The sequence below is a fragment of the Ostrea edulis genome, chromosome 6 (assembly GCF_947568905.1).
Source record: "Ostrea edulis chromosome 6, xbOstEdul1.1, whole genome shotgun sequence".
NCBI lineage: Eukaryota > Metazoa > Mollusca > Bivalvia > Ostreida > Ostreidae > Ostrea > Ostrea edulis.
In genome coordinates this window covers 88,134,168-88,154,282 of record NC_079169.1, presented here as the reverse complement: position 1 = coordinate 88,154,282, position 20,115 = coordinate 88,134,168, and the positions used below count along the sequence as shown (strand labels likewise).

The 20,115-nt window shown below is 34.6% G+C and overlaps 1 protein-coding gene across 2 annotated transcripts; it reads right to left on the bottom strand.

The window, feature by feature from the left end:
* Window positions 1-562: 562 nt before the first annotated feature.
* Window positions 563-20,055, bottom strand: LOC125645923 (transcription factor CP2-like). 2 transcript variants are annotated; one of them, XM_048871943.2, is made up of 16 exons: window positions 19,957-20,055; window positions 13,584-13,768; window positions 12,446-12,496; window positions 12,186-12,262; window positions 11,971-12,038; window positions 11,021-11,126; window positions 10,569-10,822; window positions 10,412-10,480; window positions 8,980-9,021; window positions 8,025-8,125; window positions 7,744-7,885; window positions 6,171-6,267; window positions 5,248-5,338; window positions 3,949-3,998; window positions 3,500-3,694; window positions 563-2,318 (listed from the first exon to the last, which is right to left on the bottom strand). In XM_048871943.2, exons 2-16 carry the CDS (start codon window positions 13,757-13,759, stop codon window positions 2,272-2,274), a joined length of 1,566 nt encoding a protein of 521 aa, XP_048727900.2. In that variant the 5' UTR covers window positions 13,760-13,768; window positions 19,957-20,055; the 3' UTR covers window positions 563-2,271. The 2 variants fall into 2 exon arrangements, with proteins under 2 accessions (XP_048727900.2, XP_055998513.1); XM_056142538.1 differs by having other exon boundaries at window positions 563-2,315; window positions 19,957-20,050.
* Window positions 20,056-20,115: the final 60 nt, after the last annotated feature.

Here is a 20,115-nt window from a genome sequence, read left to right as displayed (position 1 = left end):
GCTGCTAGGAGCACCCATTAATCCTTTTGAATATTCAATATTTGAGCGGTGGAGGTGGGGAATGATTTAGGGGGGGGGGGGGGGGGATTTTCTTACACTGTAATAACTCCTGATTTTGATGCACGAGTTGGATGGGAGTTTGTATCAAAAGAAGATAACAGCACTAAATAAGACAATAAAAAGCAGGAAATTTTCACATGATTTTTGCGACTTTGGCACTGTCAATTCATACACTTGAAGCTTTTGTGTGTGTGTGTGGGGGGGGGGGGGGTAATATTGTTCTAATGAACATGTGCAACAGAAAATATCGGGAGAAATTATCTGCTAGTTTGTAATCTTGTGAAATTATGAGAAAGTAAAAATGTCATAAATAATCTGCAGTGATCAACAACACTGACATTGTCTGACTGAAATCGCGTCATCAGACCACACTCAAAAAATGGAATTCTGGGATTTTATCATTTCATGAAATCATGGTGGAAATAAGTTCTACCAGGCCAAATCTTAAACTTAACTCAAAACACATCTGTATTTACATGCTAACTTCTTCATCAAATTGATATTTTCAACATTTACCCCACAACAACTCTAATTCTATTTAAATGTTCCTTCCTCTTTTCTTAATAAATGTAATATACTTAAACTTGTAAAAATACATAAAAAATAAAAGTTACTCATAATTCAATCTGCAACAAAATCAATGTTTGTATTCACAAATACAAACAGACACATACTTCAATTGGGGGGAAAATTGTACCAAATGTTCCGAAAACAAAAATTCCTAAACTTGATATTTCATACACTGTACATAAAATTCAATGAAACAAGTGAAAATTCTGATGTACGTAACAGAGATAAACATAATACAGTCAGGCATGATTATAGCAACTTGCTTATGATGAATTATGGCTTATAACGAAGTAATTCTCATAAAACACATAGAAAAAATAACAAATAATTCATCACATATAATGAATTAAGCCGATCACAAAACAAAATAGGACATTCCTGATGCTTCACTGTAATCGGGTTGTACTGTGCTCTGCTTAATAAGCAAGGTATCTTCATGAGCCTCTATGCTGCACATCTACACTTCAAAACCCCACATAAAGAAAAAAGTCACAAAGATTTTTTTGCGTGAGATAATATAACAAAATTTTGTGAAACACAAGGTTCTAAGATTTATGGTAGATCTTATTTTCAAAACATTTCTTTGTCATAGAGACTCGAACAATGGCGTTAAACAAAAACATAATAAAATTTTTATTTCATCACGCCAAACAACACACAATATTCCTTGACCCTTTTCTGAGTAAAATAATTCCTAGTACATACATGTATAACAATATCTCTACAAACTAAAACACTGGACATCTTATTGGTCTGTTGTGCAAGTATTTAAATGAACAGGAGAACCTCAATACGTATACCAGTATGATGTGTGTATTACACAGAAGATTTTATTTGTTTTAACCACACATACACAATGGTATACACAAAACAAAATAATGGTTTCTATCCCTATATAACAACTTTTAAATTATAAGATAGTTTAATGTCACCCTGCCTATAGTTTTTTCCTGATCATAAAAATTACATCCATACATAGCTCCTAATATCTACCAAAATATTGCAGGAGATTCTCTATTTAATAAAGCATACGTTCACTTTTTCAAAAATTTAAATGGATTACCTTCAAAGTAATAGACAGTTTGGAAAGATGTCAGTCAAACACAAAACCAATAACAAATGAAGCCACTTGGCCAACATAATCATTCAAGCAACAAAACTGGTTTCTCATCACATATCATCATTTTTCATGTCACAGCATTGTATTATAAACTCCTCAAATACAAGTCAGAAATAATTTCCTTTAACAAACACACTGGCAATTTTTTTTCTTTTAAAAAATAAGATGTACACACTGAAAAATGAATTTGTTGGTCTTTGAAGATGGAAATGCTTGTAACCATGGCAGTGAGACAAGCTAGGAGTGCAAACCCCATGAATTTCATACATAGATACAGTTCCATGCACACCGAGATAATGGCTGTGTTCGTCTGTAACAACATAATAGGAACTTGACTGAATGATTTAGAAAACCATGCACGCTTTAGTAAACTCCTGTGTCAGTGCAATGGATGTTGGTCAAGTTGCTGCTGTAAAACACCGAAACCCGGCAATTATTGTCACAAGATTTCTTACTGTTCTGACAACACTCCTCCTACACAGTACAAGGCATGCTGGGAGATCAGTTGGATGTTGTTACGGTCAAGATATCGACTTCAGTAACACCTTGTATTGGTCAGAAGTGTCTGCTGCAAGGAAAAAGGATTTCACAATTTGTTACCATTTCATCACAATTTTAATACGTGTCGATAACTTATCTCAATCAAGTTTTCACAGAACAATCTAAACTAGACCTGTATTTGTTGTACTAATATTCTCCGCAGGACTCATCCAAACTAGTGCATATTCAAACTATGGCAGCTTTAAATGCCACATTCACTTCTGCAATCCCTGTATTACAAACTTACCTAACACTCTACCAGATCCATCTTGAATATAAATCACACCTGAGAAATTGTTATGAATTGAAAATGGAGGCTGTGTAAAAAAAAAATTTGAAATCTAAAACTTACTATTTACTTTACTTAGTGAAAAAATTCATTTTTAGTAGATTTTAGATTAAAATCCTGCAAAATTTGACTTTCTGATCGGCAGTCACACCTCAAACCACCGAGATAACCAACTAAGCAATAATCTTTATAAGGAAAAGTGATATATTACTGACATTTATTTTTCCATTCATGATTCAGAAGGAAGTCGGCCTTTATGTCAATCCTTAATGTTGTGAACCAGTCCCCTTAATGCTGTTGATGCCAAAAGTGCACACACTACTGCTGTGTTGAACTACTACTCGAATGTTTTCAGTATCCAATTAAAAGGCATTGCATTGCTTAATCATTTCCCAGAATCTTCTGAGCAGATTTACTGCTTGGATGCCATTTGACTAGTTAAGTGAAAATGTATTAAACAATGAGAAACAAGCGATCAGCAGATCCTACAACCACAGTTTGGATGTGGGGCAGAGTAGATGTGGATCAGCAGATTCTACAACCATAGTTTGGATGTGGGGCAGAATAGATGTGGATCAGCAGATTCTACAACCACAGTTTGGATGTGGGGCAGAGTAGATGTGGATCAGTGGATCCTACAACTACAGTTTGGATGTGGGGTAGAGTAAAAGATGTGGATCAGTGGATCCTACAACCACAGTTTGGATGTGGGGCGGAGTAAAAGATGTGGATCAGCAGATCCTACAACCAGTTTGGATGTGGGGCGGAGTAAAAGATGTGGATCAGTGGATCCTACAACCACAGTTTGGATGTAGGACAGAGTAGATGTGGTTCCATAATGGTATGTAATAATGCAATAAACAATCTAAATACAAGTATACACATGTGCAAATTGAGAGTTACAGAGCATCATAGCTTACATTTCATGGCTTCCACACAGAATCTGGACTGTTCGGACATGTTTTGTAAGACTTCGTCGTTAAGGAGGACATAAATTCCCGAGGGGCCCTGGCAATACAACTCCCCAATCTGACTAGCACCGACATTGTAAAGCTTGGCCAACTTCTCCAGAAGTTCCCGGCTAGTCAAATGCTCGAGGTAGAGGGCATGGTACACTATGTAAGACAGAGAACATGTAACTTTAACAATACATAAATTCTTAAAACTGGATAATACACATTTTAAAAGTCATGGAAAACAAACATTCCAGTTTTCACGTATTACAACTGAGATTAATCAGCACCAATGCCATCAATCTCCACCAAAAACTCGTAAATCCAATACAAGGTACTGTAAATTGAACATCTGATACATGTGTATTCATTCAAATTGGATGTATATAACATAAGAAATTCACTTGTTTACATACCTGAGTCACTTTCTTGACACACATATATAATCAATCTTGGTCGAATTGCTCTGCAACATGAAATGTCGATTATCATTCATTGATTAAACTTTGTTACAACACGGATCTCAATAACGAGTTTAAATCTATAGTACAAGTCTCTTATTTTAACAATTAGGCAGAGAATGAATCATGCATTTAAAACACAAACACTGAGCAGTTTCTCTATTTCACTTTATACAGTTCATGTCCTTACCACAAAACCAGGATAATTTTCTACACTTTATACAGTTCATGTCCTTACCACAAAACCAGGATTATTTTCTACACTTTATACAGTTCATGTCCTTACCACAAAACCAGGATTATTTCTACACAGAGCCAGTAATAGAAGATATTACCAATTATACTGTATAAGTCATATTTTTAGCGAGACACAAATTCAGCAATTTGTTCATAAATTCTTAGTATATATATTTAGTGAGAGCTAATTTTAGGGATATTATAATTCCAAAAAAGATAGCTATTACTTCCAATATGGAATAAATAGTTAGCAATATTCAATTTTAGCGATCTCAACACCATTGCTGATAATGCCAAAATGAAATCCTCGTTAAAAATTCTACTTATACGCTAATTTGCAATTATAAAATAGGTAGATTTATACCCTTACTGAGTTACGGTTCTTACATGTACTGTTGAAGTGGGTAGCAATGTTGTCTGATATGTTTTATACATATAATTGTTAACTGATTTTTACACTGGATTACTCAGTTTATCTGTCAAGACAGGGTGGACATGACCGGTCAACAAAGGCATCATCTTGGCAACTAATCCCACTACTAGTGTTCACAGCGATCGGTGTTTGCCCAACTCTAAATTTTGTATGCTTTAAAGGATTTACGAGATTGATCACTGTTTATTATATTCACCTTTTTCATTCTACAAAACTTTCACTGACTATTAATGTTCAAACCTCTAGAAAAATTAACAGATAAGTTTTATTGGAATCCGAGTATGAAGAATTAATATACAGTCTAAAACCCATATGTTTTCATTGATCATGCTTCATAATTTCTTGATTTATCCAATTCTTACAAAAATTGGTACATTTCCAAATTCTTCAACTTTATATGACATGGTTTAGATTTAAGCATCTCAAAGTGTACTTCCTATTTCAGCAGGAATATGCGGAATCACCTGATCTTTCAATCATTGGACTGTTGTTATGGATACAACAAATGAATTATTTCCCTGACCTCCTGCATTGTTATACACTGAGTTAACGGTAAAAAGCTCTCTTTTTGAACATGCACTTACTTAGCCTGTAGAGCGTTGTTCAGACGGATTCCATCAGCCAATCCACATATCTGAATGAGATCATCTCGTGTGAGACGTAACAGATCTCCACCTGCAAAAGAGTTCATTAACGTACTCTTGGACTTGCGTTCTGAATGATATCACCTTGTATAAGACTCTTCCAAAAAATATATCACAGGAACCTGTGAAAAACTTCCTATTAAAGTATCCTGCCTAAATTAATGATAATGATAAAAACTTATATAGCACTTTATCTTAAATAAAACTCTTAAAATGCAAAAGTTCCAGTATGTAAATTTTTCCTTGTATTTTGTTAACCTATAAAATTGTAACATAACAACTCCTTTTGGAAATAAGGTGATACAAGTTTTTAAGGGTCATCCTTAGTACTGAGATTATGTGAAAAGTTTCAATCCTTTAATTCTCATATTCAGGACATTTTATTATATTTTACACCTGAATAAAGTGAAACTAAATCGTCAAGAGCAGGCACTACATGTCACATACAAGCAAGATTTAGAAGAGTATGATTTGTCATAAATCTATATCTACTTATATATACTGTAGATTACGTAATACAGACCTAAAGCATACTACTACACCATTAGAACCCTGAACAGTTTGGGAACCAACATTTTGGTTGGGGAATGAACACTGAACGGTTTGAAAGGAACGATTCTTACCGAGGACTGAACGCTTTAAGAATAAATGATAATGCTAAGTAAGTTCCGAATGAGCATGTGGAAATGAACAGTTTGAAGGAATGAACGCTCTATTGAAAACGAACGGGTTTAGATGAGAACAGAGTGAGGGAATGGACCAATTCTAGTTCATTCGGTGTAGCAGTACACATTGGCGTCTGTACCATGGAAATTGCCTATTTATAGCTGCTTGGATGCAGTTGTTCTCTGACAATGGGTTACCTGAAAAGTTCTGGAAGATCTGTTTGTAGCTGCAGAATCGATTGGCCTGTAACCAGGCTGTAACTTCAGCAGCTGAAGCATCGCATGTTAAGGGTTTCTACAAAAGCAAAGGGAAAAACAATGATCACATACCAGTGTGGTATATCACAGGGAAATAAACAACTATCACATACCAGTGTCACAGTGTGGTATATCACAGGGAAATAAACAACTATCACATACCAGTGTCACAGTGTGGTATATCAGAAAATACCAATACATAAAGGGTGGTTAACTTAAGGAAATTAGTTCCTCCACTTGAACACTTTTGAGCCGCACAGGATGCTATAAGTGTGTAGGCTCAATACTTATCTTATTGGCTGAAATATACTGTACATTTATATTTAAATCTATCCAGTCTAAAACATTTAAATGTCAATTCAAATTTTGAAAGGGTTTGGAAAGGCTATATTTTGTGCTGAAAGGATTGTTTACTCAAAGAGCTCTAAATCTGCACGATTTTATCAGTTCTGTTTCATCTAATATACTGTTAATATCTATACCCCTAGCGTCTGACGTGCATTTCAGTTTTATATTTATGATACAAGTACAGTAGTAGTAGAGTAGTAGAGATCAGGAATTAATTCAAATGTTGAAATTCATTGAAATCCATGATAAGAGTTTTCCAAGCAGAACACAGATTTTTAGCAACACCTTTATTAATTTAATACCCAAAATTTCATATGAAGATGACTTTCTTGGTCAACAATTCAAAAAATTTATGTATATATAACCCCCTCTTTTTAAAGTTCCGTCTTAAATTTTAAGGCAAGAAATTACAACTCATATGCAATTCTAAAAACCAACAATCCTAGAGTGTTCTTTTAAAGTCTCATATTCAATATGAAGAATTCTAGCATATTTTTAAGAGCAAACCAAATCATTATTTATTTCCAATCTAGTAGCATTAATCTTTTCTTTATATCTACATTGTTGGAGGACATGAGTGTGTAGCAATTTAATGTAATGATTGATTTGTGCTCCTTACATTTTGTTGACACCAACAAACAAAACTAACTTATGCAAATCAATCAAAGAAACTGAAAGAGCAAAAAGGTCCGGCTTAACCCACTGTAACTGAGACATTTTTATATCTTCAGTTTGATGCTGCCTTTGATATCTTTACAAATTGTAATGACAGCCATGTCCTCATGAATGTGTCGCAGTTACGAATGATGCACACATGAATCCTAATAAAAATAGTACGTCTATTCAATTCCAACAGAAATGAAAGTAGAATGTAAATATAAGAAATAAATTTCAGTTTTGAAAATACATGAAGGTATGAAATACAACGCTTCATGCTGGCCTACTTTTCATGAAGCACTAACATGTTTCATGACGTATGCCAATGTGAGGTGTTGCAGTTCATACCCTCATGTATTTTCAAAAATGAAACATTTCTTAGATAATAGTTTGGTATATCACGGGACACATGGATTAACAATGAAAGCATTCCAAGGCAAAGATTTGAAATACGAAATACAATTTTGATATGCAGCTATACATGATCATAATCTTGGTTGTGACTTACGCCTTTAAAATTGACTGCAGTATTCAAATCGTCATTTGATGAAGAAGGTTTCAGTTTCTTACTAGACCCAATTCCACCATTACTCAATGAGGAGTCATCATCATCTTCTTGGAATTTCTTGTTTGAAGTCTGAACTGGTGATCTATGAATACAAAACACTGCTGTCTGAGTAAATGTTCAACTACATAATAACTTTAACAAGTTCTATTTCCTTCCATTCTTTATTTTCAGTTTGTTTTTCTGCATTACTAATGCCAACAAAAGTTAGAGGAAATAGCTACCCAGCATGCAAATCACTGAAGCTCTGTGCAAGAATGGCAAAAGAATTGTTTGGAGACTTAACAGTGGTAGTGGTAATGTTTGTGACTTGATCCAAGGAAACCTGTGAAAATACAAAACAATATGTCACAGTGGCACAATAGAAACACATTAAACAGAGCATTTTATCAAAGAACCTGCCATCTTATAGGTATATGTGCCCTAGTAAACAGTCGTTTTTCAATGTTGGAAACCAGACCGAAATTTTATCATTATGATAAATAAGTAAATAATATCTGATTATTTTTTCCTTTGATAACATCCAATTATTCATATGGCACATCTACCAATAAAAAGACAAATCAAATCACAACAGCAAACTGAAAACTGCATAGTTAAAACTATTGTTCAAATTAATAGCCTACACTGTACTTGTTCTAATGCAGGCATGGGTCTGCTCTGTTTGTATTGTACACAAAATTTTTTACATACATCATATTTCTGCTCCTTATAATTTGGTTGTTTCTTAGTGATGTTCAGTCTGCGTTGTCATGCCTAGCATCGGAGTTACTTCCATAACCATTCAATGCATTTAAAAAAACATTGCAGCTTGCAGTGTAAGTTTATTTTTTTAAATTAGTAAGCACAAATTTCAGATGTTCATTTCACTTTTGTTGGGATTTGTTTTATTACTTAATAATTAAAAAAAAATTTTTTTTTTTTTTATCTTTGATCAGAAAATGAACTTAAACAGTATAAACTTGACTTATATATAGGTATACAGATTGCATTTTCGATGCAGGTGCAAAAACTTGTGACAATTCCCAAAGTAGTTATATCAGAAATTCTAAAATTTCGCAGGGATATCTTCAGTAGTTATAGGTTTGAACAACAGCTTTGAATCTCCTTTAGATACATACTTTTGTATAAGTGCTGAAGAGAGCGAATCAAAAATGGTGAAGCAGCTGTACAACCTACCTCTGTTAAAACTGTACACTCGTATGATGGCTGATATTTCTCCTACAAATAGCATTATCTGAATTATAACTACACAAATAGCATTATCTGAATTATACACAAATAGCATTATCTGAATTATAACTACACAAACAGCATTATCTGAATTATAACTACACAAATAGCATTATCTGAATTATACACAAATAGCATTACATGTATCTGAATTATAAACAAATAGCATTATCTGAATTATAAGTACACAAATAGCATTATCTGAATTATAAGTACACATATAGCATTATCTGAATTATAAGTACACAAATAGCATTATCTGAATTATAACTACACAAACAGCATTATCTGAATTATAACTACACAAATAGCATTATCTGAATTATACACAAATAGCATTATCTGAATTATAAGTACACAAATAGCATTATCTGAATTATAAGTACACAAATAGCATTATCTGAATTATAACTGCACAAACAGCATTATCTGAATTATATAAACAAATAGCATTATCTGAATTATAACTACACAAACAGCATTATCTGAATTATAACTACACAAATAGCATTATCTGAATTATACACAAATAGCATTACATGTATCTGAATTATAAACAAATAGTATTATCTGAATTATAAGTACACATATAGCATTATCTGAATTATAAGTACACAAATAGCATTATCTGAATTATAAGTACACAAATAGCATTATCTGAATTATAACTACACAAACAGCATTATCTGAATTATAACTACACAAATAGCATTATCTGAATTATACACAAATAGCATTATCTGAATTATACACAAATAGCATTATCTGAATTATAAACAAATAGCATTACATGTATCTGAATTATAAACAAATAGCATTATCTGAATTATAAGTACACAAATAGCATTATCTGAATTATAACTACACAAACAGCATTATCTGAATTATAACTACACAAATAGCATTATTTGAATTATACACAAATAGCATTATCTGAATTATACACAAAGAGCATTATCTGAATTATAAGTACACAAATAGCATTATCTGAATTATAAGTACACAAATAGCATTATCTGAATTATAACTACACAAATAGCATTATCTGAATTATAACTACACAAATACCATTATCTGAATTATACACAAAGAGCATTATCTGAATTATAAGTACACAAAGAGCATTATCTGAATTATAAGTACACAAATAGCATTATCTGAATTATAAGTACACAAATAGCATTATCTGAATTATAAGTACACAAATAGCATTATCTGAATTATAACTACACAAATACCATTATCTGAATTATAACTACAACCAATCAATAACAATTGCTGATCTCCTGAAACAGAGGAGTTGTCTACTACACATATGCAATAAAGCACTGATATAAAAAAAAAAAGAGGTTGTGGATTAATTGAGATAATTTCCCACCTTTTCAGCCTCTGTTCGTTTTTCCATCTTTTCCCTGTCGGTTTTGTGCTTTCTGTCGGCTCCTTTGGGCTAAACACAGAAAAAGAACAGTTACAGAGTGTGTAGAGTAACACAATATAGAAGAGAGTGAGGACTACAATACAATTCACATTCTGACCTTGAAAACTTTGATCTGACAGGATCCACAGTGGATGAGCTTGCTTTCTGTTTCACCGTAGGAATAAGTCTCCACCTGTAAGCGGAAAGGCACACCTTTCTCTCCGCCATGCTTCTTTGCTGTAAACTCTGTGCTGATACAATTGACCCTGATGTAAACCCCCGACTCCTTTGTGGGGTCCCAGATAAATTCTGCTCCATTCAGGTGGTCTCTGTTGATGTTTACATCAACTAATCCATAGGACAATGGAACATCTAATAAAATAATTATCATAACAAATTATAAACTGCAGTTTTTCACTATGCAGTATTTTGTACACTGCACCCACAACAGAATATAACATCATCAATTGGTACATATAAGTCGGGCAGCAGGAAATACAAAAGCATTCAAGATCAACATCCTGATACTAACAAAAACAATGCTTTGATCTACTAAATCAATTCTTGTACCGATATCTAGGATTCTTTCTCCTGGTCGGGTGTTCCGCCAACTATCAATCTGTTCCTTTTCCATGTACTGAAGACGGCGCTCATGAAAACATATCTTTACAATGCTCTACAATGTATGGTTAAATCAGGATTATGTATTGCTAATTATCATCTGTCACATTTGTTATATCTGCCACTCTAAAACATTGATATTTCTTCATCATCTTCATCATTTACTTTAAATAAATCCTGTGAGGATCTGGGTTAGAACAGGTCCTCCATACCATTTGCTTGTCGCAAGAGGCGACTAAATGCTTGAGATCGCAAAAACTGAGGCCCCATGTCAAAGCAGGTGTGGCATGATAAAGATCCCTCCCTGCTCAAAGACCATAAGCGCCGAGCATAGGCCTAAATTTTTCAGCCCTTCATCGGTATTGGTGACGTCTCCATATGAGTGAAAGATTCTCGAGTGGGACATTAAAAAATATTCAATCAATCAATACTTTAATTAGTTAAACTTAAAATTCCAGAGACAATATTGAATTAATAATTGTTTAATACAATTTAAGACTTGTGACTTTTGTCGTAAGTTGTTTTGAAAAACGGGCCCCAGGGCTGTTCAATGGCTGTTACATTAAATTCACCGTGTACAGAAATTTCTTGTAATTGGATTAATTAACAAGGACAATTTCAAAACACTACATCCAAACAAAATGTAAATACGAATTCTGATTGATTGATTGAATTTTTAAATCAATCAGTATGGATGCCTCCTGGTAACAAGATATTGGGTGTTAATCACTTCTCTGCTCACTATGCAGCATCCACCATCGTGATTCGAAAAGAACAATCATTCAATGCCTACAGAATATGCCCATGTACTTCTTTCTTCAGTTTTCAAGTACATAGCTTCAAATATATATTTACCTACACAAAATCATTCTCTTCGATCTTCTTACTAAAATACTCACTCTGAGAAATTTGTCTTGAAAATCCGATAAATCTCCCAACTTTTTCAGTTTGATTTCGTATGATTGTCCTGCAAAGTGTAAAATTATCATTAACCAAATTTTGTTCTTTGTAATAGGAATATTAGTGATACAGGGATTCTTTGCATTTTTTTTAAAAAGAAGTCATTACAATTATATATGATTTAAAACTGCAAAATGAAATCACAAGACTAGACCTTGATTTAGGTAGGTCAAGGTCTCCTCATTGAGCTTCACTGCGGGAGAGGTAGCTGCCCCAAGGATGTACTGAAATCTATAAATAGAAACAGTCAGGACCACAATGTTCAACAGTAAAAAAAAAAATTCTTGTTCTGTATAACACTTATTAAAATCCTTATGACAACTTCTAGATTATAAATTGAAATACGATGAAATGACACTTGATAATATACATTGTGCTTTCATTATCTTATATAAAACCATTAGAGTATCTTACCCATTGTCCAAATTCTCGGATTTGAATACAGGCAATGCCAGCAATGCTTCACTGTAGGACAAACCAAGTTTTACATTACAACATTTATATGCAAACTTCACAAGATTTGATTTCATAAAAACTTTCTGAGATTGCACCTATAGGTTAAAGTGATTTGAACTCCCTTTTAAGACTAATACATACATTACACTAATTATAAAATACACCTACTGTGATACATATTCACTGATATATCAGAAAATATACCATACATGTTCATGTTTGAAGTTCTATAAAATAAAACATTTTGAATCTATTTGGTTGAAGTTTTGTGATTTACAATACTTAGCATATCTACTGAAAGTTAGGAAACAAAACAGCTTCAATTTTCAATGAAGTTTTTGGGAGATCAAAGGCCATGGTCGATGATGGTTGAAAGCAGGAGCATTGATAAGATAATATATGCAGCATTGCCCAGGGTAAATTTAAACATATTTTATTGAGAAACTCAACAGGATTGGGCAACAGGCAGAGCCTATGTAGGCCCTGGGTACAATTTTGCAATACTTTGTCCACAACAACACGGTTACGTACAGCTAGATCTACTAACACGGTTACGTACAGCTAGATCTACTTGTGAAACAAGATAAGCATCCGATTTGAAATTTCTCAACAATCAAAATTTCAAATGGGCTCTCATTTTTTACCAATTTTGTCCCAAACAGACATCTCATATGCACATTCCTATAAACACACTTTTAGTTTCAGAATGATGACAACGACTATTGACCCTCAGTCAAAAAAATTTAATAAAAAAATCATTCAAAAGAATCAGGTTCCTCTACTTCAGGGTCTCCATGTTGGTTGTCATGGTGTAGGTATGATGGTTGGTCGGAGTAAAATTTGAAATTGGCCTCTTTGTGTTTAATATAAGTGATAAATAACCATTTCAAAGACCTCACTGGGATGTGTAGTTGTGTGGCACATTATCAAATCTACTGAGAAACCCTTTCGACTTCATGGGATTTGAGCATATGACCACCCCACTTTACATCTCCATTAAAAATTTTTTTTAAATGTTATCGATTTCTTTGGAAGTCAACAATAAAGCTAATGTTTCTAAAATCATTCCTGTTAAATATTGACAAAAAGAATGTACCTCATATTGTAGCTTGTTGTACCCAGCTCAGAACCAAGACCCGATAGGGATCCATCAAAATCTGCTGCCAAGGAGTCATTGATGTCCCAGCTGGTTATGGTGGGAACATGGTGAGACATCTTGGAACGCTTGCTTCCCTGTGTGACCACATCATTCAAAGACCACCCAAATGACATTGGAATTACCTAATGTAAGACATTTCACTCATCATTCAAAGACCACCCAAATGACATTGGAATTACCTTATGTAAGACATTTCACTCATCATTCAAAGATCACCCAAATGACATTGGAATTACCTAATGTAAGACATTTCACTCATCATTCAAAGACCACCCAAATGACATTGGAATTACCTAATGTAAGACATTTCACTCATCATTCAAAGATCACCCAAATGACATTGGAATTACCTAATGTAAGACATTTCACTCATCACACAAAAATACCAAATCAATTAGTACATGAAACAGCAAAAAACATTTATTTTCAAGACAGCAATGAAAAGTTCAAAACTAACAAGGCAATGCATATATATTCAAAATGGATTATATAGTATATTAAATCAATATATATGCTGTCAAAATATCAAAAAATACCTGAGTGTGCATAAAAGGTCATTGCAAGAAGAGACACTGGATGTCAAATTGTCAATCATGCCATGCTTTTTTGACAATTACTGCACTTTGCAGCAATGCTAATGCTACCCCAATTCTGTATAGTTAGTAAAAATGACACTTCGCAAATTCATGTGTTGTTTTGTTGTTAAAATCCATCTCGCTACATACATGTTCACTAGTTAAAGATAAAATTGGGAACATTTAATATCCCAAAGAGGATCTCCATTTTTAGTATCGAATGATCGTATCAGTCATGTGACCTAAAATTTGTAAATTCCAAAGTCCCTGCAATAAATCACTTCAGTGCAAGCCGAAGATGCAATAGCATTAAAATACAAAGTAGTTGGAGAGATAAAGCACTGCCAGTTTTACTTGAAAACTTCTGGCAGATGACACAAAAATTCCTAGTGCTCATCATTAATATTTGATTAAAACATTAAACATTGTCAAATTTGAGAGTATTCTTAAAAAACAATGAATTATAAAAGAACCAAAATAAATTTCCTATTCCCCAGCAAGATTCACAGAAATACACAATTTCTTTCCTGGTTTTATGAAAAATATCAGAATAAAAAATACATCCTTATCTCCAACTTGCACAAAGTCATTTGTTTACACGTAACTGACTTCTTATTAGGTCTATCACATTAGGGGCAATTTCAAGGTCACGGTTCATAATATCAAAATTACTGTAGCACATACTATATATATAAAAAAAAAATGGAGACATAATATGATAGAAATCTAATAAATAACCATTTGACAAGCAGGTTCATACATATGCATCTTATAATTTGACAAGCAGATTCATACATATGCATCTTATAATTTGATAATGGTCGTAGATAACAACAAAATACCACTGCTAAACGACTATAGACCTGTATGTTGTGATTTATTGTTTTAATATGACTTCACATACTGTGAAATGCACTGACAGGTATATTTCTGTTCGGCATCTGATCTTTCTTGGGAAGCCTTACCTAAGCTGTGTTCTTGCTTGACAACATCTTGTAGCATTTCTTGAATGAGTTATGTAATTTCCTACAGATCATGTAATCTTCTACAAGTTACATAATTTTCTGCAAATCATGTAATTTTCCTGCAGGTCATGCCATGCAATTTTACTGTGAGGATTTCCACAATGTGATAATGACTAGAAGTAATTTGCTGCTAATCAGAATAAGGTCATGTAAAGTCCTACACATTGTGTGATTTCCTCCCATTTCATTCAGAAGTATACCTCTTAGAGGTTTCGCATCAACTCAATGATTTCACTGCTGCTAAAAATATTGATAAAATGACATGAAGTTATATGGTGCTTCAGAACACTGCTGATTTGACAATAGCGGAATGTTGTATACTGTTTGATATACTCCTGGGACAGAGTATCAGTTAAGCAAGCGCAGCGAACCAGTGCAAAGCACTGGCTTGTGGTACAAGCTCTATATGACTAAAGCATGCAAAAAAACTCTGAGCTAAAGCTGCATATTTGTTTAGACCTCCCCCCCCCCCCCCCCCCCTCTCCACATTTTGCTTCACACAACATACTTTTACCTTTATTATCACATACAAAGCTCATTTTCACATACAAACATCAATTCATTAGCTGGTCACTTTTTATTGTAGTGATAAATGATAGTGTAAAGCAAGATTGAACAGATGGATTGAACTCATGTGCTGAGTATACTGAAGGATAAACAACCATTGCTACATGGGGATTTATCAGACAAATATTCAGAATAAGTATCAGTTTTGTAGATAATAAAGATTTATAATGAGTTTTATTATCCTATTTAGCAATCTTTATTACACTACAGATTTTCCCCATTTTATTTAAGATAAATATCTTATTTCTATTGCCAGTGGCTATATAAGGCACAACGAATAGGGGGTCTGAGCCCACCACCCCATAGAGGCTATAAAGGCACGCCGAATAGAGGGTCCAAGCCCACCACCCCATAGAGGCTATATAAGGCATACCGAATAGAGGGTCTGAACCCACCACCCCATAGAGGCTATATAAGGCACGCCGAATAGAGGGTCCAAGCCCACCACCCCATAGAAGCTATATAAGGCACGCTGAATAGAGGGTCTGAACCCATCACCCCATAGAGGCTATATAAGGCATACTGAATAGAGGGTCCAAGCCCACCACCCCATAGAGGCTATATAAGGCATGCCGAATAGAGGGTCTGAACCCACCACCCCATAGAGGCTATATAAGGCATGCCGAATAGAGGGTGTGAACCCACCACCCCATAGAGGCTATATAAGGCACGCTGAATAGAAGGTCTAAACCCACCACCCCATAGAGGCTATATAAGGCATGCCGAATAGAGGGTCTGAACCCACCACCCCATAGAGGCTATATAAGGCATGCCGAATAGAGGGTGTGAACCCACCACCCCATAGAGGCTATATAAGGCACACCGAATAGAGGGTCCAAGCCCACCACCCCATAGAGGCTATATAAGGCATGCCGAATAGAGGGTCTGAACCCACCACCCCATAGAGGCTATATAAGGCATACCGAATAGAGGATCTGAACCCACCACCCCATAGAGGCTATATAAGGCATGCCGAATAGAGGGTCCAAGCCCACCACCCCATAGAGGCTATATAAGGCATACCGAATAGAGGGTCTGAACCCACCAACCCATAGAGGCTATATAAGGCACGCCGAATAGAGAGTCTGAACCCACCAACCCATAGAGGCTATATAAGGCACACCGAATAGAGGGCTATAGTTGAACTCATATGATCAGCTTGACTTCTAGGGGGCTTCCGCCCCAAGCCCCCTCTTAATCATGCTTAAACACCACTGGGCTTTCTCATCAACTTTATTACACAACGCATTGGCAAGTTTCACGTTTCAGCATCAGACAGAGGCGAAAATGCAAATGGCAGTGAGTTTACAATCTGCTTTGCAATGGCAAGGGGAATAACTGCTCATGCACAGTCATGTGCTATTGGGAACCAGCATACTAGTAGAGTACTATAGTATCGTTGACTGCCCTATTTCGGTGACTGACCAGAATCGGTGACCTTTTGTTTACGTGTGCGCGTTGTCGTTTCCGGATGTAGATTGCATCATCAATTTCGCCGTAGTGTATGCAAACATATATAGAGTACGTCTTCAATTTTTTTCCGAAAATGAACTACTAGAAAGAGAGTATGCAAAAATCAACACAAGCACCCCAAAAATAAGCCCATTTATTTATTACTTTTTCAAGCAAACCTTCAAATTAATATAAAGCAGTGATTGGGAAGGCCAAAATGGCCTATGGCCCCACGGTTCAAGTTTTCAATGGGCCATTTTTAGATTTAATGGGCCATCAACATATTTTGAATGACCATTTTCAATAAATAGCAAATGTCCAGTGGAACAATTGTTTTAATTGAAACTCTGAACCATAACCACGATCTTTTCCACTGCTCGTGAAAATTTTTCTTCTTTGTTTCAATGTCCCCTTCTCAACGGTATCATTGCTTTTTATCGGCATTGGTATTTGAAGACGGTCTCTCGGGGTTTTTTTTATTGGTTTTTTTCACTTTCTGTCATTTCTATATCTGTCCTTGGACTTCCAAAGCTTAAATGCTAAAGTATAAGCATGAGAAGATGTGATGAGATGTGATGTAAGAGGAAATAGTTTATTGTTTACCTATTTTGATTAGTATTGCTTCAACCAATGAGATTCGGTGTATCAGAATACATAGGAATTAAAAATGAAAGTACAAAAAAATAAGTAAGTCGTACCCAATTCATTCTAGAAAAAAAAAAACCTATGTTACAATCGATAATGAATGCGCACTTTGGCGCATGGATTAGATAATTTAATGCGCCAATTTTCACCTGAATGGGACTATGGCGCAGGGCGCATGGCCTTCCCAATCACTGATAAAGTGTTCCAAAAGTCTAGAATCCTACACTAAGTTATTTTATTCATTGACGTTTAGTTGCACATTCCTCCTGTATATATGTTTTAACAGTTACAAACTTTTGGCAAACCTATATTAACAATGGTCACCAAAATAGGTGACGTCACCATTTTACGACCACAAAGTGACATGTTTTTTGTTACGAAAATATATTCAATTAAGGCCAATTCAACTTAATTGATAGATTGTCATTCCTGCCCACCCCTCAATAATAGGCCCGCCTGTAATTTTTTTTATTTCGCGAAATTTGCGATTTCCGGAAAATTTTCATGTGCGACTCTGGTATTTACACTTCTTGTTTTACATTTCCGGTATAGCAATGTGAAAAACCATGTGAAGAAAATGGCTATATGGTTTTCTTAATTTCTTACTGGCGTAAATAAAAGGAAGGGATTAATGTTCTTCATATCTTGAAGAAGTTTGGTATCTTTCTCTGTTTGAAATCAAAGCTTAACCTGGAATTCGTCAGTGAAATAAGCATAGATTGATATCCATCTGGCATTAAATAATGCACTTCTGTTGACAAAAACTCGTTTGTCATTATTATTTTTCTCAGAAAATAAAAATTGAAAAAACAAAATCCTCCCACCCGCCCCATACTTTTTGGTGACCCTGGATGATAATCTACTAATTAAGTTGAATTGGCCTAACGCAGGGATTTATCAGCCTATTTTGGGAAACGCCATTTTTTCAAAATTGGGAAAATTTAATCGACAATTTGCTGAAATTGGGAAAAATAACAAAATTATATATACACTTGTTTTCATATACAAATCAAATTAAATTCCAACATAACCTTTAATTTTCACAGAAATACAACAGTGTTAACATAGTCAGACCTCGTAAGCAAATTCTGATAATACTGTCCAAAGACACGTGTTTACAAGTCTATTTCTTAATGCATGGAATGCATCTGTTACTGTTGTGCGTCTAGATTCATTCGGTACACCTCAGTAACATCCAAATAAAGAGGTAACTGACCGAGGCGTACCAAATTTCAGTACTAAATTTAGATAATTCCTACTTAGAAACAGAATGCACGATTTGCGATTTAAAAACAACACAATTTTTTCAAAATTTTATTTTTGGGAATTTTTACTCGCAAATTGGGAAAATTTGAGCCTATTTTTGATTGGGAATGGGGCCCAATATCGGCCCCTGAGAAGGTACTGATAAATCCCTGTAACGTACCAATGAATTTGGAATTTTTAGATGAAAGTAAAAGAATTTAATTACTTAAAAGGTAGGTGTATTGTTTATTCATTTAATCTAAGTGATTAATGAGAAAATTGCGGTTTATCACTAAGGTAACCGAAACTGGTCAGTCAACGATACATATTAGACACGCATATTTGGTAAAATAGAGGGTCTGAACCAACCACCCCAGGGTTAGGTAGAAACTATATACATTTGCCTATCTGTATGCACTGTCAGGCATAAAACACTAAATGTTAGTCTATAGTTTCAATTGGACCCCTAGAAATGCATGGGATGGAACCCACTTCATTGGGGATTCAAATGTTTGAATCCGCTCCTATACATTTTGCTGTGCTCGCTCCAATGGTAGCTCCGTCAACATATTAATGTGTGTATAATTCTGAATCCCCATCGAGATGCTTTGAGTAAAAGTGGGACGTGGTGTATTGTTTTTGTTCATGACATCAAATACTGAAATAGGTCATTCAGACCCTAAACTTTCATTAATAGAGATCAGACATATTTCGCACTAACAAAACCTCGCCATTCCAATATATATCAACAATAAATATTGTTTATCTACAAAGGAATAAATGTCCATCAAAAAACTTTACCTTTTAAGTCGCAAACAGAGAATGGTTTATACCTTGTTTACAGAAAAAAATTTCACCAGCAATTCAATGCTGCCAAAAATAAGGCCTTCAGTTTACGACATTTCAACATGGGGATTTACTCGATTTTCATTATAGATCAGTGAGGATATCATGACTAAT

What these genes read in the sequence shown, in the direction of transcription:
- LOC125645923 (XM_048871943.2), bottom strand. Translation starts at nt 13,759, where the DNA reads ATGTCATTTGGGTGGTCTTTGAATGATGTGGTCACACAGGGAAGCAAG. An exon ending in AACGAACAGAGGCTGAAAAG is followed by an intron (nt 9,022 to 10,411) that starts GTGGGAAATTAT and finishes TGCTATTTGTAG; the next exon opens with GAGAAATATCAGCCATCATA. An exon ending in TTCAGTGATTTGCATGCTGG is followed by an intron (nt 7,886 to 8,024) that starts GTAGCTATTTCC and finishes TTGTATTCATAG; the next exon opens with ATCACCAGTTCAGACTTCAA.